The 21,858-nt window shown below is 46.9% G+C and overlaps 1 protein-coding gene across 1 annotated transcript; it reads left to right on the forward strand.

The window, feature by feature from the left end:
- Window positions 1-15,514: 15,514 nt before the first annotated feature.
- On the forward strand, window positions 15,515-16,259 carry LOC116637029 (AN1-type zinc finger protein 2A-like). Its single transcript, XM_032412215.1, has one exon. It carries the CDS (start codon window positions 15,647-15,649, stop codon window positions 16,079-16,081), a length of 435 nt encoding a protein of 144 aa, XP_032268106.1. The 5' UTR covers window positions 15,515-15,646; the 3' UTR covers window positions 16,082-16,259.
- Window positions 16,260-21,858: the final 5,599 nt, after the last annotated feature.

A 21,858-nucleotide genomic window follows, 5' to 3' on the forward strand; every position in this document is an offset into this window, starting at 1 on the left:
ACTGTGTGTGCCTTACTGGATATAATCTTTTAATACTTTTATACATTAAGCAATTTTTAAGCCATTGTAGAACTGTCTCCATGGTAACAGAATTGCCATGAATGTGTGTGCCTAGGTGTGGGTATACTTTACCCTAAACATAATGTGTGTGTATGTGTGTGTGTGTGTGTATGTCTGTGTCTGTATGTGTTTGTGTGTGTGTATTTGAGCCTAAACACAATAGATAGATGATGGACAGGCAGACAGATAAATGATAGATAGATAGATAGATAGATAGATAGATAGATAGATAGATAATAGATAGATGATAGATAGATAGATAGATGATAGATAGATAGATAGATAAGAGATAGATGACAGATGATAGATAGATGATAGATGGATAGATAGATAGATAGATAAGAGATAGATGATAGATAGATGATAGATGATAGATAGATAGATAAGAGATAGATGATAGATAGATGATAGATAGATAGAAGATAGATAGATGATAGATAGATACTACTTGTGGCTTAACTAAAATATACCACTTTCATACCTCAAGTACTTTTTAAGCTGCAATGTATGCTTGCCTAAAACCCTCCTCAGCATTTGAAAGAGACAACCATAGGAAATTATTTAAACGGCAAACAGAAGGATCAGAATGTTAAACAGAGCAGAGTATGAAAGAAACCAGAAATCTGGAGCCTGCACAAAGTAGATAACCCTGTGTGGTATCTTAAGAACCAGGAGGTGCAGATCAAAGGGGGTGATAGTCCTTGCTGCACGCGAGTTAGATCTCACAGCAGTAGGTTAATAAACAACTCTTAAAATACGTGGAAGATGAATAAACCAACTGCTAGACCTTTCTCATCTTGCTTAGGCATCAAGACAGGAAAGCTGTCTGTAACGGTGTGCTTGAGTGACTGAGGGCAAGGAATGTACCCATCACCACCTAGGATTCATGGTGTCAGCAGGAACAAGCATCATTCATTCGAGGACCCAGGCCAGCATGAAGTTAATACTGGTACCCACCTCCCACAAGTACCAAAGGGGCTTTGGGTGGGAGAAGAGAGGCACCAAGGAGGCTTCTTCAACTCATTCTGTCTCATTGCTGTTGATGTCGGAAAGTGGGTTCTTTTGAGCTCTTCTTCCTGAACTGGTCCTTAGTGGTCCATGGATAGGACCCATCACTACCCATTCTCCACATTGCAAGTACTCATGAAACAGCTGCTGAATGAACATAGGTGTCCCAGAGCAGACTCTACCCATTTCCTTCTGACTGTGAACCTTGTTTGTTCTTGGAAAAAAAGTCTATGTAACCTCACTGGTTGGTCTCGGGGTCTTGAGGGTATGTCATGGTTATGGAAAACTGTGTTCAAAGCCCAAAAGTGGACACTGAAGCATGACAGTCCCTTTATGGAGCATCCCTGAGGACAGGTGAAGGGAAATCCTCCCAGGGCAGAACCGGGAACAGTGCACCTGGTTGTGCATTTTGCCCACAAGAAGAAATGACAAGGTGAGGGTCTATACCAATTCATGGGCTGTGGAACATGGTTTAGCTGGATGGTCAGGAATTTGGAAGGAACATTACTGAAAAATTGGTGCCAAGGAGGTCTGAGGAAGAGGGATACTGATAGATTTCTCTGAATGGCTAAAGAATGTGAAGAGATTTGTATCCCATGTTAATGCTCACCAAAGGATAACTTCAGCAGAGGGGGATTTTAAATAACCAAGTTGACGGCATGACCCATTTGTGGGCACCAGTCAGGCTCTTTGCTCCGCCATTGATGCCATGGCCCGGTGGGTCCAAGTGGCAGGGAGGGAGGTTATGCACAGGCTTCCACTCACCGACGCTGGCCTGGCTACCACTGAATGCTCAGTCAACCAGCAGCAAAGACCAAACACTGAGTCCCAATATGGCACTAGTCTCTGACGTGATTAGCCAGCGACCTGGCGACAGGTTGATTACATTTAACCACTTCCATCATGGGGAGGGTAACACTTTGTTCTTCTGAAACAGATACTCTGAATACAGATTTGCCTTCCCTGCACACGTTTGTCGATCAAAAACTACCATCTCTGGACTCTAGCAAAAAGGGGGCAGAATCTGCCCCTTCTGAGACTAAAGAAATGATCAGGTTAGCCAAACCTCCTGCTTGTCAATTCCCTACTACTACCCCTCAGTCCCCTGGTGGTCACCACTGGTTTTTCTCCCACCAAAATGGTAGCTACCCAAGATGGCCACTGTCTGTCCCAGGCTTCCTAATTAATTCACTTGGGCTGGCCCCGGGCTCTTGTTTCTCAGTCAGTAGGAATCACTAAGGGATTTGTCAATAATACAAATTCCCAGGCTTCACCCCCAGAAATCCTGATTAAGTATGTCTGAGGTAGAACCCTGGATTATGTCTCTTTTTACAAGAGCCCCAAGCAATTCGAACTCAGGGGGTCTACACTTTATTTATTTATTTGACAGAGAGAGTGAGAGAGCACAAGCAGTGGGAGGGACAGGCAGAGGGAGAAAGAGAAGCAGGCTCCCCGTGGAACAGAGAGCCCAATGCAAGGCTCCATCCCAGGACCCTGGGATCATGACCTGAGCCGAAGGCAGATGCTTAAACGACCAAGCCACCCAGGCACCCGGTCTACACTTTTAAAAACACCGACATAAGGAACCCACTCAGGACAATTCAGCATTCCAAGTGCTTTCTTACGAGAGCTATTTCAAGATACAACCAGTAGAAGGGTTCCCCTTTCTCCGCATCCTCGCCAACATGTCATTTCCTGACTTGTTAATTTTAGCCATTCTGACTGGTGTGAGGTGGTTATCTCATTGAGGTTTTGATTTGGATTTCCCTGATGCTGAGTGATGTTGAGTAGTTGTTCATGAAAAAAAAAAGATACAACCAGTAGATATTTAATGTGATTACCCTCCTATCTATCTTAGATTTTCCTTTTATGGGGGCAAAGGGTACTTCCTTGGACTCAAGATGAAGACATAATAGTGGGTTAGATACCGTAGTGAGGTCATTCTCTTGTCAACCCATGGGTTTTCATGTTCCTCCTTCAAGGACACAAATCTTATGAGGGTAACAGTAATGACCACAGTGAGAATTGGGGGAGCATTTTATTTATTTTTTTTTTTTTTTTAAAGATTTTTTATTTATTTATTTGAGAGAGAATGAGAGACAGAGAGCACGAGAGGGAAGAGGGTCAGAGGGAGAAGCAGACCCCCTGCTGAGCAGGGAGCCCGATGTGGGACTCGATCCCGGGACTCCAGGATCACGACCTGAGCTGAAGGCAGTCGCTTAACCAACTGAGCCACCCAGGCGCCCTGGGGGAGCATTTTAGAGTCACAGATGTCTCAATTGATGGCAGCTCCACCTTGAGTAACCTCCGGGACGTTCAAATACAGATGTCATCTATTTCATATCTCCTCTCCCCTTCTGACCCCGAAGTGCCACCATAACCATACATGGATGAGTTGACGGCATCCAGAATTCACCCAGAATTTTAAATTATTCAGGATTCAGCCATTTTTCATGTAGGCAAGTGAAAAGGCTCAAATCCAATCAAGGCAAGTTGTTGTCATGAAGGTGGTGGTGGACATACAGCCCTTTAAAAATGTTGTTGTGGAAAACTTCACATAACATAACATTGACCATCTTTACTATTTTCAAGTGTATGGTTCAGTGGCATTAAGTATATTCACACCGTACAACCATCCACCACCATCCATCTCCAGAACTTTTTCTTCATCCTCAGCTGAAACTGTCCCCTTTAAACACTAACACCTCATTCCCCTCCCCGCCAACCCCTGGCACCCCACCATTTTACTTCCTGTCTCTAGGAATTTGAGATACCTCATATAAGTGGAATCATACAGTATTTGTCCCTTGGTGACTGGCTTTCTTCATCAAGATTCATCTACACGGTAGCATATAGTAGAATTGTCTCCCTTTTTTGGGCTGAATAATGTTCCTTTCTATATATAGACCACATTTTCTTTCCCCGTTCACCCATCGATAGACATCTGGTTGCTTCTACCTTTTGGCCACTGTGAATTGTGCTGCTAGGAACATGGGTGTACAAATATCTCTTCAAGACCCTACCTTCAGATCTTTTGGGTCTAGGCCCAGAACCAGAATTGCTGCATCATAGGTAGCTCTATTTTTAATTTTTTTGAAGCACCGCTATACTATTTTCCACAGCAGCTGCACCATTTTGCATTCCCACCAAGAGGGCACAAGGGCCCAGCTGCTCCGCATCCTCACCAACACTTGACAAATTGTTATTCCTATTTCCATGTGACAGATGTTTTTAAAAGGCTCAAAGAGATGAAGTGAATTGCCCAGGATCACACGGTCAGAAGTCAGTCTGGAGCCTCCTAACTCCCGAGATGGCCTTGTCTCCGCCAACCCCCCCGCCAGCCCCGGCCACTCAGGGATATGTGAGCGCTGGTTCCAAAGCCAGTCTTGCTCTTTCCAGAAGTTCTCACCCACCAGCTCATAGAGCTCTCTGTCACTTATTCATCCAGTGAACCCTCATTGAGCATCTACTAGGAGCCAGGCCCTGCCCCAGGCCCTCTCAGCACTTCATCTAACCCTGGATCCACCCAGAACCCCCACAGGAGCCAAGACTGCCCAACAAAGGAATTCTGCCCTAAAGGGCCTGGCAACCGTGATAACATTGTTCCTGGCTTATCTGCAGCCTGGGTAGATGGAGACCAGTGGTGCCCATGGCAGGAATCAAGGATGGAGTGGAAGAGAATGGTTTTGGCACAAATAAGAAACTTGCCCAAGTGGGCGGTTCCTGGAACACGGCACCCAAGCACCCTCCTCTCCCCGAGAACCAGGGAAATTGGCACATCCTTTCAGGTCCAAGGCATGGGCTCCTAACTGCAGAGACAAAAAAGTGAGACTGAGGTCTTCTGATGCCTCCCAAATGCCAACGATGAAAGGACATGCTTTCATGGGTGCCTTCCCGAGTCAACCATTACAAAAACCCGTATCTACCTTATCTCCTTATGGATAAAAAAGCAGGGACTCAGAGAGGGTGAGGTGACTTAACCAAGGTCACACAGCTCATGTGTGGCAAAGCCAGGATTCGAGCAAGATCTGTTGGCACTAAGGTCCTAATGTAGAAACTACACTTTTGTGCACTGTTATATGTCATTGTAAGGAGCTGGGGGAAAACAGAGTGACGTGGTTTGCACGGACCTAGCCAGAAAACAGCTTGGTCCCTGTAAGTCTGGCTACCCGGTGTTTTTCCCGGCTGACCAGGGAAACAATGGAGGAGTTATAAAATTGATGACTGTAATTCCTTGGCCTTCCAGAAGGTCACCCTGCCACCCTTCCCTTCTCTGGCTGAGTGATAATAGTCTGAACCTCTGTCTCCTTGACAACAGGAAAGCCACATTTCAACCAGTATCCCTCCCAGGTCTTTCTGGAAGTTCCCGAGGAATGCTCGGCATGGCACTAATATGCACTGGGTGTGTTGTCCCTTGCCACTCTGGTCTGACGCTCTCCCCTTCTCTCTTTCACCCCCTCCAGGCTTCTGCTCCTCACCTGCCCCCCCCCCCCCCAGGGACGTTAGTGAGGTGGGCCTTTAAGTCTCTAGAACCAGGCAGACTTACTTCACAAAACTCAGCTGGGAATTATGGAACACAAAAGAAACATAACCTGGATCATGGGCACATCACAGCTCCCGGATTCCACCAGTCTTGACTCCCCAGGGAACCCCAAACTCACCAACTTTCTGAATAGACCCTGGCCTGCTACCATCTTATAAGGGCCTGCTCACTTCCCTGCAGTGGGGTGCTTCAAGGGGCAGGTGCCAGGCTGCAAACGGCAGGGCCTCCCAGGGACCCAGGCACGTGCTCCCCAGCTCAGGTAGCATTGACGGCTCAAGGCCCAGAGCCGAGGCCTTCTCCAGTTCACCCCTGAAGGGCCACCTGGCTCCCATGCGCTCCCGGCATTGGCTGAGGGCTCTGTTGGGACTACCCTGCAGCTCGACTTTTCCTCACACAGCTTGATCCCAAGAGCACCCCAACTGACCTCCCACATGCAAATCCTCCCCAGAAGCAGCCTAGTCAGGTTCTCTCACCACGTCACCCTGCCAGGGCCCTACAGCCCCTGTGGGTCATGAAGATGGCAGCAATGCTACATCCCTTCACATCACAGCCGTACCTCGGGTGGCGACCTCAGGCAGCATCACGAACTCCAGACCCTCTGCCTCTCGGATCCGTGTCACAGATGTCTCAAAGCCCACACGTCCAACGCTGGACTCCTAACATCCACCCCCTCGATTCCTCTCTTTTCCTCACCCCCTCCCCCACAACCCTGCAGTGTCAGCAAGTCACATCCGCTGTGTCAGCCACGTCACACTCTGACCGCTCGCTCCCACTCGTGTCTGAGCCCCCTCTCCTCTCACCTGGGTCACTGCGGGGGCTTCCTCCCTGGGCTTCCTGCTGCCCCCCTCCTCCGCCCACCCCCAGAACCCATGTCAACAGAGCCCTCAGACTGATGCTTTGGTAACAGCCAGTCACGTGACCGCTCTCCTCTCTCAACACACTCCCTGGCTGCCATCTCTCCGGTACTGAAAGCCAAGCCCTTGTCATGGTCTGCGAGGGAAAACCTGACCTCTCCCCATGGCCATCATCACTGCCCTGCTCCCCCATCACCCCTACTCCAGCCTCACCAGCCTCCTTGTTGCTGGGGCCACACAAGCACACTCCCACCTCAGGGCCTTTGCACTGGCTATTCCCTCTGCCTGGAGTTCCCTTCCAGATCTCCATACAATTCACTCTCTTGCCTCTTTGGGCCTCTGCTCAAATGTCACCTTCCTAATGAGGCCATCCCTGGCCCTCTATTTAAAATTGAACACCCCATACACACACACACACACACCATCACCATCAGTGAACCTCCAGCTCCCTAGTCTCAGTTCCTGGTTTGTTTTTCTTCATAGCACTTATGACTATCCAACACATCAACCATCTTACTATTTACTTCGCTTAACATCTACCTAATCACCCTAATATCAGGCTGTAGGCTCCTCGAGGACAGATTTCTGTCTGTCTTGTTCCCTACTGCCTGCTTAGCACCCTGAACGGGCCCTGGCAAATAACAGGTGCCTTATAAATACATGATGATGATAATTCACAGTCTACATTCTCATACAGGGACTTTATCATCCTATTTCTGGACTTCTGAGCAGATTTCTCCAAAGACGAGTTTGTTCCATCTGTAAAGAAAAAGAGGGAGGCAGAGACAGAGAGAGACAAAGAGACCATTAGTAATTTTTTTTTTTTACTGTTACAATAGATCAACTTGTCCTCCGTTTCTCTTCTTCATTTATTTAATTTTATTTTATTATGTTATGTTAGTCACCATACAATACATCATTAGTTTTTGATGTAGTGATCCATGATTCATTGTTTGCGTGTAACATCCAGTGCTCCATGCAATACGTGCCTTCCTTAATATCCATCACTGGGCTAACCCGTCCCCCCCCAAAACCCTCAGTTTGTTTCTCAGAGTCCATAGTCTCTCATGGTTCGTCTCCCCCTCTGATTTCTCCCCCTTCATTTTTCCCTTCCTTCTCCTAATGTCCTCCATGCTATTCCTTATGTTCCACAAATAAGTGAAACAGTATGATAATTGACTTTCTCTGCTTGACTTCTTTCACTTAGCATAATCTCTTCCAGTCCCATCCATGTTGATGCAAAAATTGGGTATTCATCCTTTCTGATGGCTGAGTAATATTCCATTGTCTATATGGGCCACATCTTCTTTATCCATTCGTCTGTTGAAGAGCCTCTCAGCTCTTTCCAGTTTGGCTATCGTGGACATTGCTGCTATGAACATTGGGGTGCATATGGCCTTTCTTTTCACTACATCTGTGTCTTTGGGGTAAATACCCAGTAGTGCAATTGCTGGGTCATAGGGTAGCTCTATTTTTAATTTTTTGAGGAACCTCCATACTGTTTTCCAAAGTGGCTGTACCAACTGGCATTCCCACCAAGAGTGTAAGAGGGTTCCCCTTTCTCCTCATCCTTGCCAACACTCATTGTTTCCTGTCTTGTTAGTTTTTGCCATTCTAACTGGTGTAAGGTGGTATCTCAATGTGGTTTTGATTTGAATTTCCCTGATGGCTAATGATGATGAACATTTTTTCATGTGTCTGTTGGCCATTTGTATGTCTTCTTTGGAGAAGTGTCTGTTCATGTCTTCTGCCCATTTTTTTACTTGATTATTTGTTTTTTGGGTGTTGAGTTTGAGAAGTTCTTAGACTCCAACAGTACATTAAAAGGATCATCCACCACGACCAGGTGGGATTTATCCCTGGGACGCAAGGGTGGTTCAACATTCGCAAATCAATCAATGTGATAAAACACATTAATAAGATGAGAGAGAAGAACCATATGGCCCTCTCAATTGATGCAGAAAAAGCATTTGACAAAATACAGCATCCTTTCCTGATTAAAACTCTCAGAGTATAGGGATAGAGGGAACACTCCTCAAGTGCATAAAATCCATCTATGAAAAACCCACAGCGAATATCATCCTCAACGGGGAAAGGCTGAGAGCCTTTCCTTTAAGATCAGGAACACATCAAGGATGCCCACTCTCGCCACTATTGTTCAACATAGTATTAGAAGTCCTAGCAATGGCAATCAGACAACAAAAAGAAATAAAAGGTATTCAAATTGGCAAGGAAGAAGTCAAACTCTCTTTCTTCGCAGATGACATGATACTTTATGTGGAAAACCCAAAAGACTCCACCCCCAAATTACTAGAACTCATACAACAATTCAGTAATGCAGCAGGATACAAAATCAATGCACAGAAATCAGTTGCTTTCTTATATACTAACAATGTAACTGTAGAAAAAGAAATTAAAGAATCTATTCCATTTACAATAGCACCAAAAACCATAAGATACCTCGGAATAAACCTAACCAAAGAGGTAAAGGATCTATACCCTAAGAACTACAGAACACTCATGAAAGAAATTGAAGAAGACACAAAAAGATGGAAAAAACATTCCATGTTCATGGATTGGAAGAATAAACATTGTTAAAATGTCTATGCTGCTCAGAGCAATCTATACCTTCAACGCCATCCCAATTAAAATTCCAACAACATTTTTCAAAGTGCTGGAACAAACAATCCTAAAATTTATATGGAATCAGAAAAAACCCCGAATCACCAAGGAAACGTTGAAAAAGAAAAACAAAGCTGGGGGCAACACGTTGCCTGATTTCAAGCTATATTACAAAGCCATGATCACTAAGACAGCATGGTACTGGCACAAAAAACAGACACATAGACCAATGGAACAGAATGGAGAGCCCAGATATGGACCCTCAACTCTATGGCCAAATAATCTTCAACAAAGCAGGAAAAAATATGCAATGGAAAAAAGACAGTCTCTTTAATAAATGGTGCTGGGAAAATTGGACAGCTATATACAGAAGAATGAAACTCGACCATTCTCTTACATCCTACACAAAGATAAACTCAAAATTGATGAAAGACCTCAATGTGAGACAGGAATCCATCAAAATCCTAGAGGAGAGCATAGACAGTAACCTCTTTGACATCGGCCACAGCAACTTCTTTCAAGACACGTCCCCAAAGGCAAGCAAAACAAAAGCGCAAATGAACTTTTGGGACTTAATCAAGATAAAAAGTTTCTGCACAGCAAAGAAATAGTCGAGAAAACAAACAGGCAATCTACGGCATGGGAGAAGATTTTTGCAAATGACATGACAGACAAAGGGCTGATATCCATTAGTAATTTTTAAAGATCAGTTTGTTTCTGTTTCTTCACTTTCACAATTTCAAGAACAGAGGAACCCAGTCTCTTCTACATGCCTCATCACAGGGACAATTCACAATGACCCTGAGGCTCACATGCTGAACTAAGGGTGCTTCCCCAGAAGTGGGAAACAAGGAAAGCTCTGTCCCCACAGGGTCAGAAAACTGGTGACAGCTCAAAGTCCAGCCCATGGCCATGACTCTGGAAGGCACATCTCATGGAGCTCTCGAGCAGGTCCAAGGTGATGTCCACCCCCCCGTGTGGCAGATTCAACCAAAAAGGACCCGTTTCTGTGATCTGGCTGCTGGCCTCTCTGGGCTAAAACCTGGGGGAGGTTTTTATTCCTGGCTCCTTGCAGGCAAGGAGGACAGAATGGTGTGTTTCCAGCCAAAGCCAGAGATGCTAATCTCTTAAGGAGCGAGGCTGCCCGCCAGCAAGTTGGCCCATGTTGAGCCATCCCTCCATTTCTCCCTCTCTTCCTGCTAATCCAATCCATTTGTCTCCAAACCCAATTTGGAATTTGAAAAGGCCAGTCTATCTGGTCATTTAGATTTTCAAACACAAATTCAATTTGCTTTGCGAGGCACCACCAGCCTTCCCAGGCATCGGGACAGCACTCACCCCTAGCCCTGGGACACAGAGGGGTGCTCTATCACCAGCCTGTTCCCCCCTCCACCACCCAGCAAGAAAGGCAAGCAGCCAGAAGAGGGTCATCACCACTGGTGGTGAACACATACTGGCACCTCAGAAATCCCTTTGTCCTACCTCCACACCGTACACACGGGGAAACTGAGGCCAAGCTAAGGGAAGGGACTTGCCCACAGTCCCATGGCAGTGAGTAGCAAGCCCCAGTTTAGGATTTCTTTTATGACAGATGTGCTTCACACTTGGCACTGAAGTCCCCGGATGTGAAGGGACTTCTGAAGGCCACACAGGAACCTGGGAGCTGGTTGGGACTAGGAACTGGGTCTTTTTTTCACTCATCTTCATTAACAAGCTTTGACTCCCCACAGAGACCTTGATGGGTACTGGAGCCACAAGTAATATCAGACATCGCCCCATTAAGGTGCCTCCCAGTGAAGGCAAAAATGGCAGAAATGATTTCCCCTCTATGCCCTGATGTTGGGCCTCCCATCTTATGTCAACTAGAGACACAGCCCTACACAAGAATGAATGTGTTGCCATGACTCCAATTAATTACCTTCTCCCAGGCCAGTCCCCACCCCTTCCTTGGCCTCTGCTTGCCCCACTGCATACCCCCCCCTCCCCAGCCTCAAACTGGAACCCTCTAGTTATCCTCAACTCCTGCCTCAAGGCCTCCTGCCAATCTCTCCTCCGCATCTTTGCAGGGGCGGGAGCCGCTCTAGCCCTTGCGCATGCGCTCTATGGGGACGGCTACAGCCAGGTCGCCGGGAGGGATCAGTGACCAAGCCAAGCTTGAGCACGCTCAGGGTCCACAGGATGCTACAAGGGACACTGTTGGCTTCTCCTGGCGAGTCTTCGCCACACGGAGCCCACCTGGGCCCCTTCTCTCCGCTCTCCTGCCTCTGCTCCACCTGCTCACACCCCCAGGGTCTCAGAGTCTCTGTTGAGTCACACCGGCAAGCTCTGGACCCGGAACATGCTGGACTTCCCCGGCTCGCCATTCCTCCACATAAACCATCCACAAGACTGGCCAATCTTTGTGTCAGCTGCCTCTCACAACATAATCCTGACAAGTTACAATGTCTACCAAGACTGTCTTTTATTCCTACAGGTCGGAGGCTCCCTCTCTAGAAGGGAGGGTGAGAGAGAGGAAAGAAAAGCTCCCTCCTTCAATGCGCATAAATCTCCTGCTTCAAAGCATCTATGGCTCCCTATTACCATCACAATGAAGTCCAAATCTTCAGTCTGGCTCCAAACAGCTTTTCCAGCCTTAACCCTCACACTTTCCCCTGATGGACCCATGTCATGAGTTCTCAGCCACCCTACGCTCCCACGTGACCCCAACATCCAAGCTGTCAGGCCTCCAAACCTTTGTGTGTGCAGTTCCCTCCATTTGGAACACTCTCCTCCTCTATTCTTTACCTGTCAAACTCCTACTCATCCTCCAAGGACCACCTCCGATGCCTCCTCCTGTGGGAAGTCCTCCCTGATTTCCCCAGCAGAACCAATTGTTCTCTCCCCAGTGTCTCCACACCACTCTTCACAGAGCCATTATTTATGGATATGAGCATGTGACCAGCATCTCCCTGAGGTGGAAGGGGAGAGGGGCAAGCTGGGAATTGCTCCCTGAATGGCCATCCTGAGGCACGTCCATCATACTTTGCTTCCAGGTGTCAAACTGACTCAGAGAAAGTATCCACAGCAAAAACCCAGAACAACAGCCATAGGAATGGACAAAGCAGAATGCCTTTGTGGATCTAGATTTAAAAAAACCACAGAGATTCGGTGCCATACAATTCAAACCTGGCCATCAATATTGCTGGACACAGAAGTGTTCAATGTTAATCACAGACCCCAGAGCAGGAAGAGGAGATCTCAGACATCATCTGCTCCAAACCCTTCATTTCTGCTCACCCTTTTATATCTCCCCAATATTCTTGTTTATATTTAAAAACAAAAAAGAAATACCTTAATGCTGTGAAAAAAAATCAAACCCACAAAAGATTAAAAATGAAAAATTAATGACTCCCCACCTAAGATGTCCATACATAAATTTATATAGAGATCTGCATATTCATGTCCATACACTTAGAATTTTTAAAACCACAAATGAGATTATACTATAAATATCACTCAGCACCTTTTATTAAGCACAAAATATATCATGGATAAGTTTCTGTGTCAGCATACATAGTTTTACTATGTTCACTTTTGTAAATTTTGTAGCAAATTTTACTCTTAGTGTACATGTAAGGGACTTAAGTCCAGGCACTGCGCTGGACACCATTAAGAGAGAAATGACTGAAATATTGTTCATGAGCCTTTGTTTCTTATTGCTAATCATTATTTTTTATTTGGATGGGTTCTTTTCCTTTGTAAATTTTACTGAAGTATAACACACATAAAAATGCACAAACCTCAAGCATGAATGATAAATTTTCACAAAGGAAAGGCACTCCTGTGACCAACAGTAAGATCATGGACAGAACATGACCAGATCCCGAAGCCCCCCGTGTGCCTCTTTCCATACCCACTCCCTGCCCCTGTTCCCACCCCAAGGGCAACCACTCCCCTAACTGGTCCACAGATCAGTTTTGTTTGTTGTTGAACTTGATACACTTGGAAGTTGTTGAACTTCATAGACTAAGTACTTACATTAGTCAGCTCAGGCTGCCCTAACAATAGACTGGTGGCTTAAACAAAAGAAATGTATTTGCTTACAGTTCTGAGGGCTGGAAGTCCGAGATCAGGGTGCCAGCATGGTGGGTTCTGGGGAGAGGCTCTCCCTGGCATGCAGACAGCCACCTACTTGCTGTGTCTTCACATGGGAGGGAGGAGGGGGCAGGGACTGAGCTCGAGGGAGCTTTCTGGTCTTATAAGGGCACTAATCCCATCATGGGGGCCCCACCCTCAAGGCCTCATCAAGACCACAATCACCTCCTCAAGGTACCACCTCGCAATACCATCACACTGTGGGTTAGGCCTCCAGGGAATAGATTTGGGGGCTACAACGTAATGCACAGCAGCCTCTCTTGTGTCTGGCTTCTTTCATTCAACATTACATTTTCAGAAATTGTCTACAGTGTCCCAGCCCCAGCCCCTTCCAACATGTCACAGCATCCCGTGGTAGGAATGTACCATGACACATTCAACCACGCTCCTCTTGATGGACTTCCAAATTGTTTCCTATTTTTTGTAATTACAAAAAACACTGTGATTTTTTATACCTCAATATCATAAAAGCCATCTATGAAAAACCCACAGCGAATATCATTCTCAATGGGGAAAAACTAAGACCTTTTCCCCTAAGGTCAGGAACATGGCAGGGATGTCCACTATCACCACTGCTATTCAACATAGTATTAGAAGTCCTAGCCATAGCAATCAGACAACAAAAAGAAATAAAAGGCATCCAAATTGGCAAAGAACAAGTCAAACTCTCACTGTTTGCAGATGATATGATACTTTATGTGGAAAACCCAAAAGACTCCACCCCAAAACTGCTAGAACTCATATAGGAATTCAGTCAAGTGGCAGGATATAAAATCAATGCACAGAAATCAGTGGCATTCCTATACACCAACAACAAGACAGAAGAAAGAGAAATTAAGGAGTCGATCCCATTTACAATTGCACCCAAAACCATAAGATACCTAGGAATAAATCTAACCAAAGAGGCAAAGGATCTGTACTCAGAAAACTATAAAATACTCATGAAAGAAATTGAGGAAGACACAAAGAAATGGAAAAACGTTCCATGCTCATGGATTGGAAGAACAAATATTGTGAAGATGTCAATGCTACCTAGAGCAATCTACACATTTAATGCAATCCCTATCAAAATACCATCCACTTTTTTCAAAGAAATGGAACAAATAATCCTAAAATTTGTATGGAACCAGAAAAGACCCCAAATAGCCAGAGGAATGTTGAAAAAGAAAAGCAAAGCTGGCAGCATCACAATTCCCCACTTCCAGCTCTATTACAAAGCTGTCATCATCAAGACAGTATGGTACTGGCACAAAAACAGACACATAGATCAATGGAACAGAATAGAGAGCCCAGAAATGGACCCTCAACTCTATGGTCAACTAATCTTCGACAAAGCAGGAAAGAATGTCCAGTGGAAAAAAGACAGTCTCTTCAACAAATGGTGTTGGGAGAATTGGACAGCCACATGCAGAAGAATGAAACTGGACCATTTCCTTACACCACACACAAAAATAGACTCCAAATGGTTGAAAGACCTCAATGTGAGACAGGAGTCCATCAAAATCCTAAAGGAGAACACAGGCAGCAACCTCTTCGACCTCAGCCGCAGCAACTTCTTCCTAGAAACATCGCCAAAGGCAAGGGAAGCAAGGGCAAAAATGAACTATTGGACTTCATCAAGATAAAAAGTTTTTGCACAGCAAAAGAAACAGTCAACAAAACCAAAAGACAACTGACAGAATGGGAGAAGATATTTGCAAATGACATATCAGATAAAGGGCTAGTATCCAAAATCTATAAAGAACTAATGATCCAATCAAGAAATGGGCAGAAGACATGAACAGACATTTTCCCAAAGAAGACATCTAAATGGCCAACAGACACATGAAAAAGTGGTCAACATTGCTCGGCATCAGGGAAATCCAAATCAAAACCTCAATGAGATACCACCTCAAACCAGTCAGAATGGCTAAAATTAACAAGTCAGGAAACGACAGATGTTGGCAGGGATGCGGAGAAAGGGGAACCCTCCTACACTGTTGGTGGGAATGCAAGCTGGTGCAGCCACTCTGGAAAACAGTATGGAGGTTCCTCAAAAAGTTGAAAATAGAGCTACCATACGATCCAGCAATTGCACTACTGGGTATTTACCCCAAAGATACAAATGTAGGGATCTGAAGGGATACGTGCACCCCGATGTTTATAGCAGCAATGTCCACAATAGCCAAACTGTGGAAAGAGCCAAGATGTCCATTGACAGATGAATGGATAAAGAAGATGTGGTATGTATATATATATATATCCGGGGGCCGGCCCTCGGATCCCATTTTCCCCAGCCTTTTGGTCTTGTCACTTGTGGGTGACCGCTGGAAGGGACATCCAGCCTCCCGTGTCCGCCGCCTCCCGCTCGCCTCCGCAGCCGCCCGGGCGCCCGACGAGAGCCAGGTGATCTATCTGCCATCTGTGTTTTGGACACTTCCTCATAATGGAGTTCCCTGATTTGGGGAAGCATTGTTCAGAAAAAACTTGCAAACAGCTAGATTTTCTTCCCTTAAAATGTGATGCATGTAAACAAGATTTCTGTAAAGACCATTTTACTTGTGCTGCACATAAATGTCCCTTTGCATTCAAGAAGGATGTTCAGGTCCCAGTGTGCCCACTTTGTAACAACCCTGTCCCAGTAAAAAAGGGAGAGATACCAGATGTGGTGGTTGGTGAGCACATTGATCGAGACTGTAACTACCATCCTCGGAAGAAAGAGAAGATTTTTATGTACCAGTGCTTGAAAGAGGGGTGCAAGAAGAAAGAGATGCTGCAGGTGGCCTGTGACCAGTGCCGTGGCAGTTTCTGCATTCAGCATAGACACCCTCTGGATCACAGCTGCAAGCACGGGGGCCGCCCCATCGGCGCAGCCAGGTGAGAAGAGAGGCTGGCTCTGGCGTGTGGCTCACGTACAGTGACATCGGTGGGCGCGCCTGACCCCCATGGTGTGGGGATAGGGCAACTTTGAGCCTTGTACTGAACTAAGTTGTTGAGGTGAAATATTTTTTGTAAGAGTTTGGCTGAATGTAATCTAAATTAAAATTGGATTCTAAATTAAAAAAAAAAAAAATACACACACACATACATACAATGGAATATTATGCAGCCATCAAAAGGAATGAAATCTTGCCATTTGCAACGACGTGGATGGAACTGGAGGGTATTATGCTGAGCGAAATAAGTCAATCAGAGAATGACATGTATCATATGACCTCACTGATATGAGGAATTCTTAATCTCAGGAAACAAACTGAGGGTTGCGGGAGGGGGGGGTGGGGTGGGAGCGATGGGGTGGCTGGGTGATGGACACTGGGGAGGGTATGTGCTCTGGTAAGCGCTGTGAATTGTGTAAGACTGTTGAATCACAAACCTGTACCTCTGAAACAAATAATACATTATATGTTAAAAAAAAAAAAAAGATAGTAGGAAGGGAAAAATGAAGGGGGGAGAATCGGAGGGGAAGACGAACCATGAGAGACAATGGACTCTGAAAAACAAACTGAGGGTTCTAGAGGGGAGGGGGTTGGGGGATGGGTTAGCCTGGTGATGGGTATTAAAGAGGGCACGTTCTGCATGGAGCACTGGGTGTTATGCACAAACAATGAATCATGGAACACTACATCAAAAACTAATGATGTAATGCATGGTGATTAACATAACATAATAAAATTAAACAAATAAAGCATTGTGATTTTTAAAAAAGAGCTTCCTTGGACATACGCCTGCACGTGTGCCCATGTCTCCACAGGGTAGATTCAGAGAAACAGAACTGCTGTAACTGCCTCATTTCACAGACAGATGCCGGGGCTCAGGGGGAGATGTGAACACCTCAACGTTTCAGTGCGTGACTTGTTCACAGTGGCTGACATGAATGAGTCACAGCGAGCAGTCTCTCCAAGGTCACACTGAATGGTCTCTCCAAGTTACAGTGAAGGGTCTGAAGGTCACCGGTCTCTTCAAGGTCACAGTGACTGAATGGGCTTCCCAAGGTCACACTGAGTGTCCTCCTCAAGGTCACAGTGAGTGGGGCGCAGAGGCAGGACCAGCAACACACTTCCCTGACTTGCCCTGCCGGCCCCATGAGTTCGCTCTCCCTCTGTCTACATTGAAAATAGTCCCTTGAAATTAGCTATGCACACAAACTCCTTGGAGTCCCAAACATGCCTCAGGCCAATTTTCTGGCTGCCATCTCAAGCTGAGTGTGGAGAGAGACAACACTGCCCTTTCTTTGTTCAGAGCAAATCAGGCGGCCCAAAGATACGGCCGCAGCACCGTACAGCGTTTGTCCGAGGTAACACTTGATGGTTTCTGAAGCCCAGGACTTGGATCACTGGCTCGTGGCGGGGGCGGGGAGGCAGACAGGCACAGACCACGATTTGAACGCCCTTCTCTGTTCTGTTTCAAGTTCAGGACGCTGGGGAATGTTTCAGATTTTTCCACTCTTCTCCTTCCCCTTGCACCACTGTGGAGCAGGGGAAATTGAATTTCAAAGGACTGTTTTCCTAACTAAATATAAGCCTGTGCTGCTATGAAAGCAAGGTTTTGTTTTTGTTTTTAATAATCTGCATCCCACTTCAACACTGGCCAAGGAAATAAGAATTTAAGAGAGAGAAAGACGGGGTTAGTGCAAATCTCAAACAGAACACACAACTCAAAAGACTTCATATTTAGGCTCAGAATTGAGAAGCCCAAATCTCTGGCAACATATCCTCCCTCTTTTTTGTCTCCTACTAAACAGCTAATTTTCCTATCAACAAGTCTGCAGGAAAGGGAACCAAAGGTCTGGTCCAGGACAAATTGTAGTACTTGTATCCTGACAACACATGAGGAATGAGACCTCGTGGAATGGGGTGTGCAGGCCGGGGGAGGGGGGGTCCTTTGGAAAACGGGAAGGTCAGGGGATGCAAATAGCCAGGCCCTGTGCCATCCTTAATATCATCTTCATCAGGAGAGCGAAAGCAACCAGTTGAAGCAAGGTTTAGATCCAGACTGGATTGTGACCTGGCCGGTTCCGTTCCCCTTCTCTGGCCTTCCGTTTCTCTGCTCAAGGGATGAGGCTGGGGACTGGTCCAGGGAAAGGAGGCCTCTAGAAACTGCCCCCACCAAAATGTATTATACAGACGAGAGGCAGGGGAGAAATGGGAAAGGTCGATTGACTGGAAGTTTGATGCAGAGCCTATTTAGGACCAAAGCAGCACAAAACCTCATCATTTCAGCTCCCAGGCTCTCTGCTCTCCACGAGTAGCAACAGGCACCCAGGGATGCAGAAATAGCCATTCCAGAATCGCCCCCCCACCCCCGTGCCCCTGCCCGAGTAGGAGTGATGTGACACATGGGTGTGTCCGACACACACCATCTCATCTAGTCCTCACTACGACCTTGTAGAGGGGATTATGATTATCTCCATTTTACAGATGGGGAAGCTGAGGCACACAGGGAGGGAAGTGACTTGACCAAGCTCCCACAACTGGGAAGTGGCAGAGCCATGACTCAAATATGGGTTTCACTGACTCCCCAAACCTTTCTACCTCCTCTTTCACAGGATTTACCATGCTGCGGTGCGTCTCCACACCCCTAACATGCCCTTGATGAGTGTGTGCTGAATGGGTGGGTGGATACTGGATCCCATGTGCAGGGGAGTGATAAAGTGATATAAAGAAGCACAAGATTCAGCCCCCACCCTCTAGCAGCTTTCAATCCAGTTGGGAAGACTTGGCATGGACACTTGAAATGTCTCTAACACTGACAAGCCACTTCTGCTGAGGGGCCCCATATTTACAGACAGAGCGAGGGAGACAGGAGGTCAGGTGAAAGGCATCCCGTGCTGCTCTGGGCAGCAAAGGAAGTCATGGAAGGCTGCCTGGAGGAGGTGGGGCTAGAGCAGGACACTGAAGGACTGGGGAGTTAGGTGGACGGAGAGGAGGAGGGATCGAAGGCTGACTCCAAAGACCAAGCTCTTTCTGCTGCATCCTACCAAGAGGTAGGTACAGAAGGAAGGAAGGGAGAGTGGGAGGAGAGACAGAGACGGACAGAAAGAGAGAGGGGGGTAGAGAAGGAGAGGGAGGGAGGGAGGGAGATAGAGAGAGGGAGAGGAAGGTGGGAGGGAGAGAAGGAGGGAACACAAGCTTTCTCTAAGGTAACTTATGGAGGATTCAGCTCTGCAGGATCCTGACCCTCAGCCTCCCCCTTGCTCCAGGGAGAATTGGCGTGGTGACACACTCAACCTTGAGTATGTGGGCATTATGGGCTGGCATCAACATGCTATTGGGGCTCTCCAAATCTCTTTGCATCCTCCCTGCACTCACAGGCCTGCATGGCCAGGAGCACAGACATGATTTCCCCCCTGGGAACCCCAAGCATGAAGAAGCCATCCAGGTCAAAGGGAAGACCAGGACTAAGGCAGACTCCCTGACTCCTCCCGTTCTCATTCCACCGTGTGGACAGGCAATGAGCCGGGGGAGAGGGGCATCTACTGTGCAACCAGTAAGCCTGAGGCCAAACCACTTCCCAGCTGGTCATCCCTGATCAAGTCACTTAACCTCCCTGAGCCTCAGTTTCCACATCTGAAAAACGGGGCTACTCCTCCCAGAGATATGACAAGCGCTGGTGCATGTAAAGAAATCAACACAGTGCCTGATATCCGGTAGAATCTCAGAAAGTGGAAGTCATTCCTCTTAGCCGTAGTGTTCTTTTAGTCAGGTTATATTAGAGGATAAAACTAAACCCTATTGCTTCTTGTCTGATGACTTCAGAAACTCTCTGAGGGAGATTTCTGGTCTCCTACTTCCCAGCTGAGAGGAGAAGGTGGGGATGGGGCACTCCAGGACTTTCTGGGACACCTGGCCTGCCTGCCAGGGAAGCAGGTCCCCACGGGGCCCAGCTGTTTGCTTCCCCGTGCCGCCTACAGGAGACTGTCCTTTATTGGCGACCGGCTCAGGCCACCACGCCGGGTGGGGCTGCATTCTTGGGCCCCCCAAGGCAAAAATAGTTTTGCTTTGTTAGGCTGGGTGGTTACACACCCCTTGGCCTGGCAGCCTGCCCGCTGGAAAGGCAAATGCCAGACTATTTCAGGCTGTAAAAACAAGCCCCCGCCAGGCCCCAGCGTCAAGCCCTCAGATAGCGGTATTAATATTCCACTATCTCATTCTTTCAGGCCAAAAAAAAAAAAAAAAAAAGAAACGAGAAAAGAAAGCTCTGTGGCTTCATGATTCCTCCTTCTGTTACTCACAAACACAGCTGCCAAAAACCACCGCAGACAATGCACATGACCCTAAAGGCCAAGTTCTCTCAAACAAAACAAAACCCAAAAAGCTGCAGTAAGAATACTAATTAATAATAACAATAATAATAGAGTGCTTACCATACACAAAGCAGTATAATAGGCAGGTTGCTTTCATTTGATCATCTGTTCACAGCAGCCCTAGGAGGTGCTTATTACAAGCCTCATTTTCTAGAAAAAGAAACTGAGGCTCAGAGAGGTGAAGTAACTTGTCCAAGGTCACACAGCTAGCCATCAGGGAGGTGAGGATTCAAACCCAGGTCTACCTGACTCGGAAATCTATGCTCTTTCCTCCAGATACTTCTCCTGATGTCTTACTGAAAGAAAGCATGACTCTTTCATTGGTTTTCCTTGTTTTAAGAAACCCCACTGGGGCATTTTCAGTGGCTTTCCAGGGCCTTCGAGATAAATTCCAAACCCCTTAGCATGGCCTTCAAGGCCCCTTGAAGTCTGGCCCCTCCTACCTTGTTTGTATTCCCCCAAAATCCATAGTTTGAAATCCTAACCCCCAACATGATGGTGTTAGGAGGTGGGACCTCTGGGAGGTGATTAGGTCATGGGATTCGTGCCCTTATAAGAGACACCACAACGTCCTCTCTCTGCTCTCTGCCATGTGAGGACACAGCCAGGGGGAGGACCTCACCAGACACCAGATCTGCCAGTGCCTTGAGCCTGGACTTCCCACCTCCCAGAACTGTGAGAAATAAATATTGTTTAGGCCACCCAGTCTACGTTTTCAGTATAGCAGCCTGAGCAGACTGAGACACCATTTTTTGGTGCCCAGCTCCACCTCACCTCTTCCAGGCAGCCCTCCCTGATCTCTGTGCCGAGAGCAGAATGAGCTCCCTCCTGTCTGCCTATCACACCCACTGTCTGTGTGCCTGGGGTACCTCTGCAGAAGTGGCCTTTTCGGATTAGAGACGTCCCCTGTCCGTGTTGTATTTTCCCACGGGGGTTAGAAGCTGCTGGAAGGCAGGGACTACGTCTGTGCTTCTGCCTGTTCACATCACTCCTTGGTCCCCAAGCCTTCCATGGCATGGGATCATATCCATCCCTCGATCCAGGCATCATCCATCCCTATATTTATTCATTCATTCGACGAATATTTATCATGTGCGGTCTAAGAGACACAGAAGTCAGTTAGATACCCACAGTCAGAGGGATGAGACACAGGGAAGGAGGCACATGAAATAAGGCAGTCAGGGACACAGAAGGGGAGGCTTGGAGGTCTTGGGAGTCTTGCCAGGGGAGGGGACACCTGAGTAAGGCCTCACAGGAAGAATGGAGGCTCATTAGGTGACACTAGACCAGTCTCACAGGCTTTAGGCACTCCTTCCATGGGCTGACCTGACATCTCGGCCCCCGTCAGCCACTGT

This window comes from Phoca vitulina, unplaced genomic scaffold (assembly GCF_004348235.1).
Source record: "Phoca vitulina isolate PV1807 unplaced genomic scaffold, GSC_HSeal_1.0 scaffold13, whole genome shotgun sequence".
Classification (NCBI taxonomy): Eukaryota; Metazoa; Chordata; class Mammalia; order Carnivora; family Phocidae; genus Phoca; species Phoca vitulina.

What these genes read in the sequence shown, in the direction of transcription:
- LOC116637029 (XM_032412215.1), top strand. Translation starts at nt 15,647, where the DNA reads ATGGAGTTCCCTGATTTGGGGAAGCATTGTTCAGAAAAAACTTGCAAA.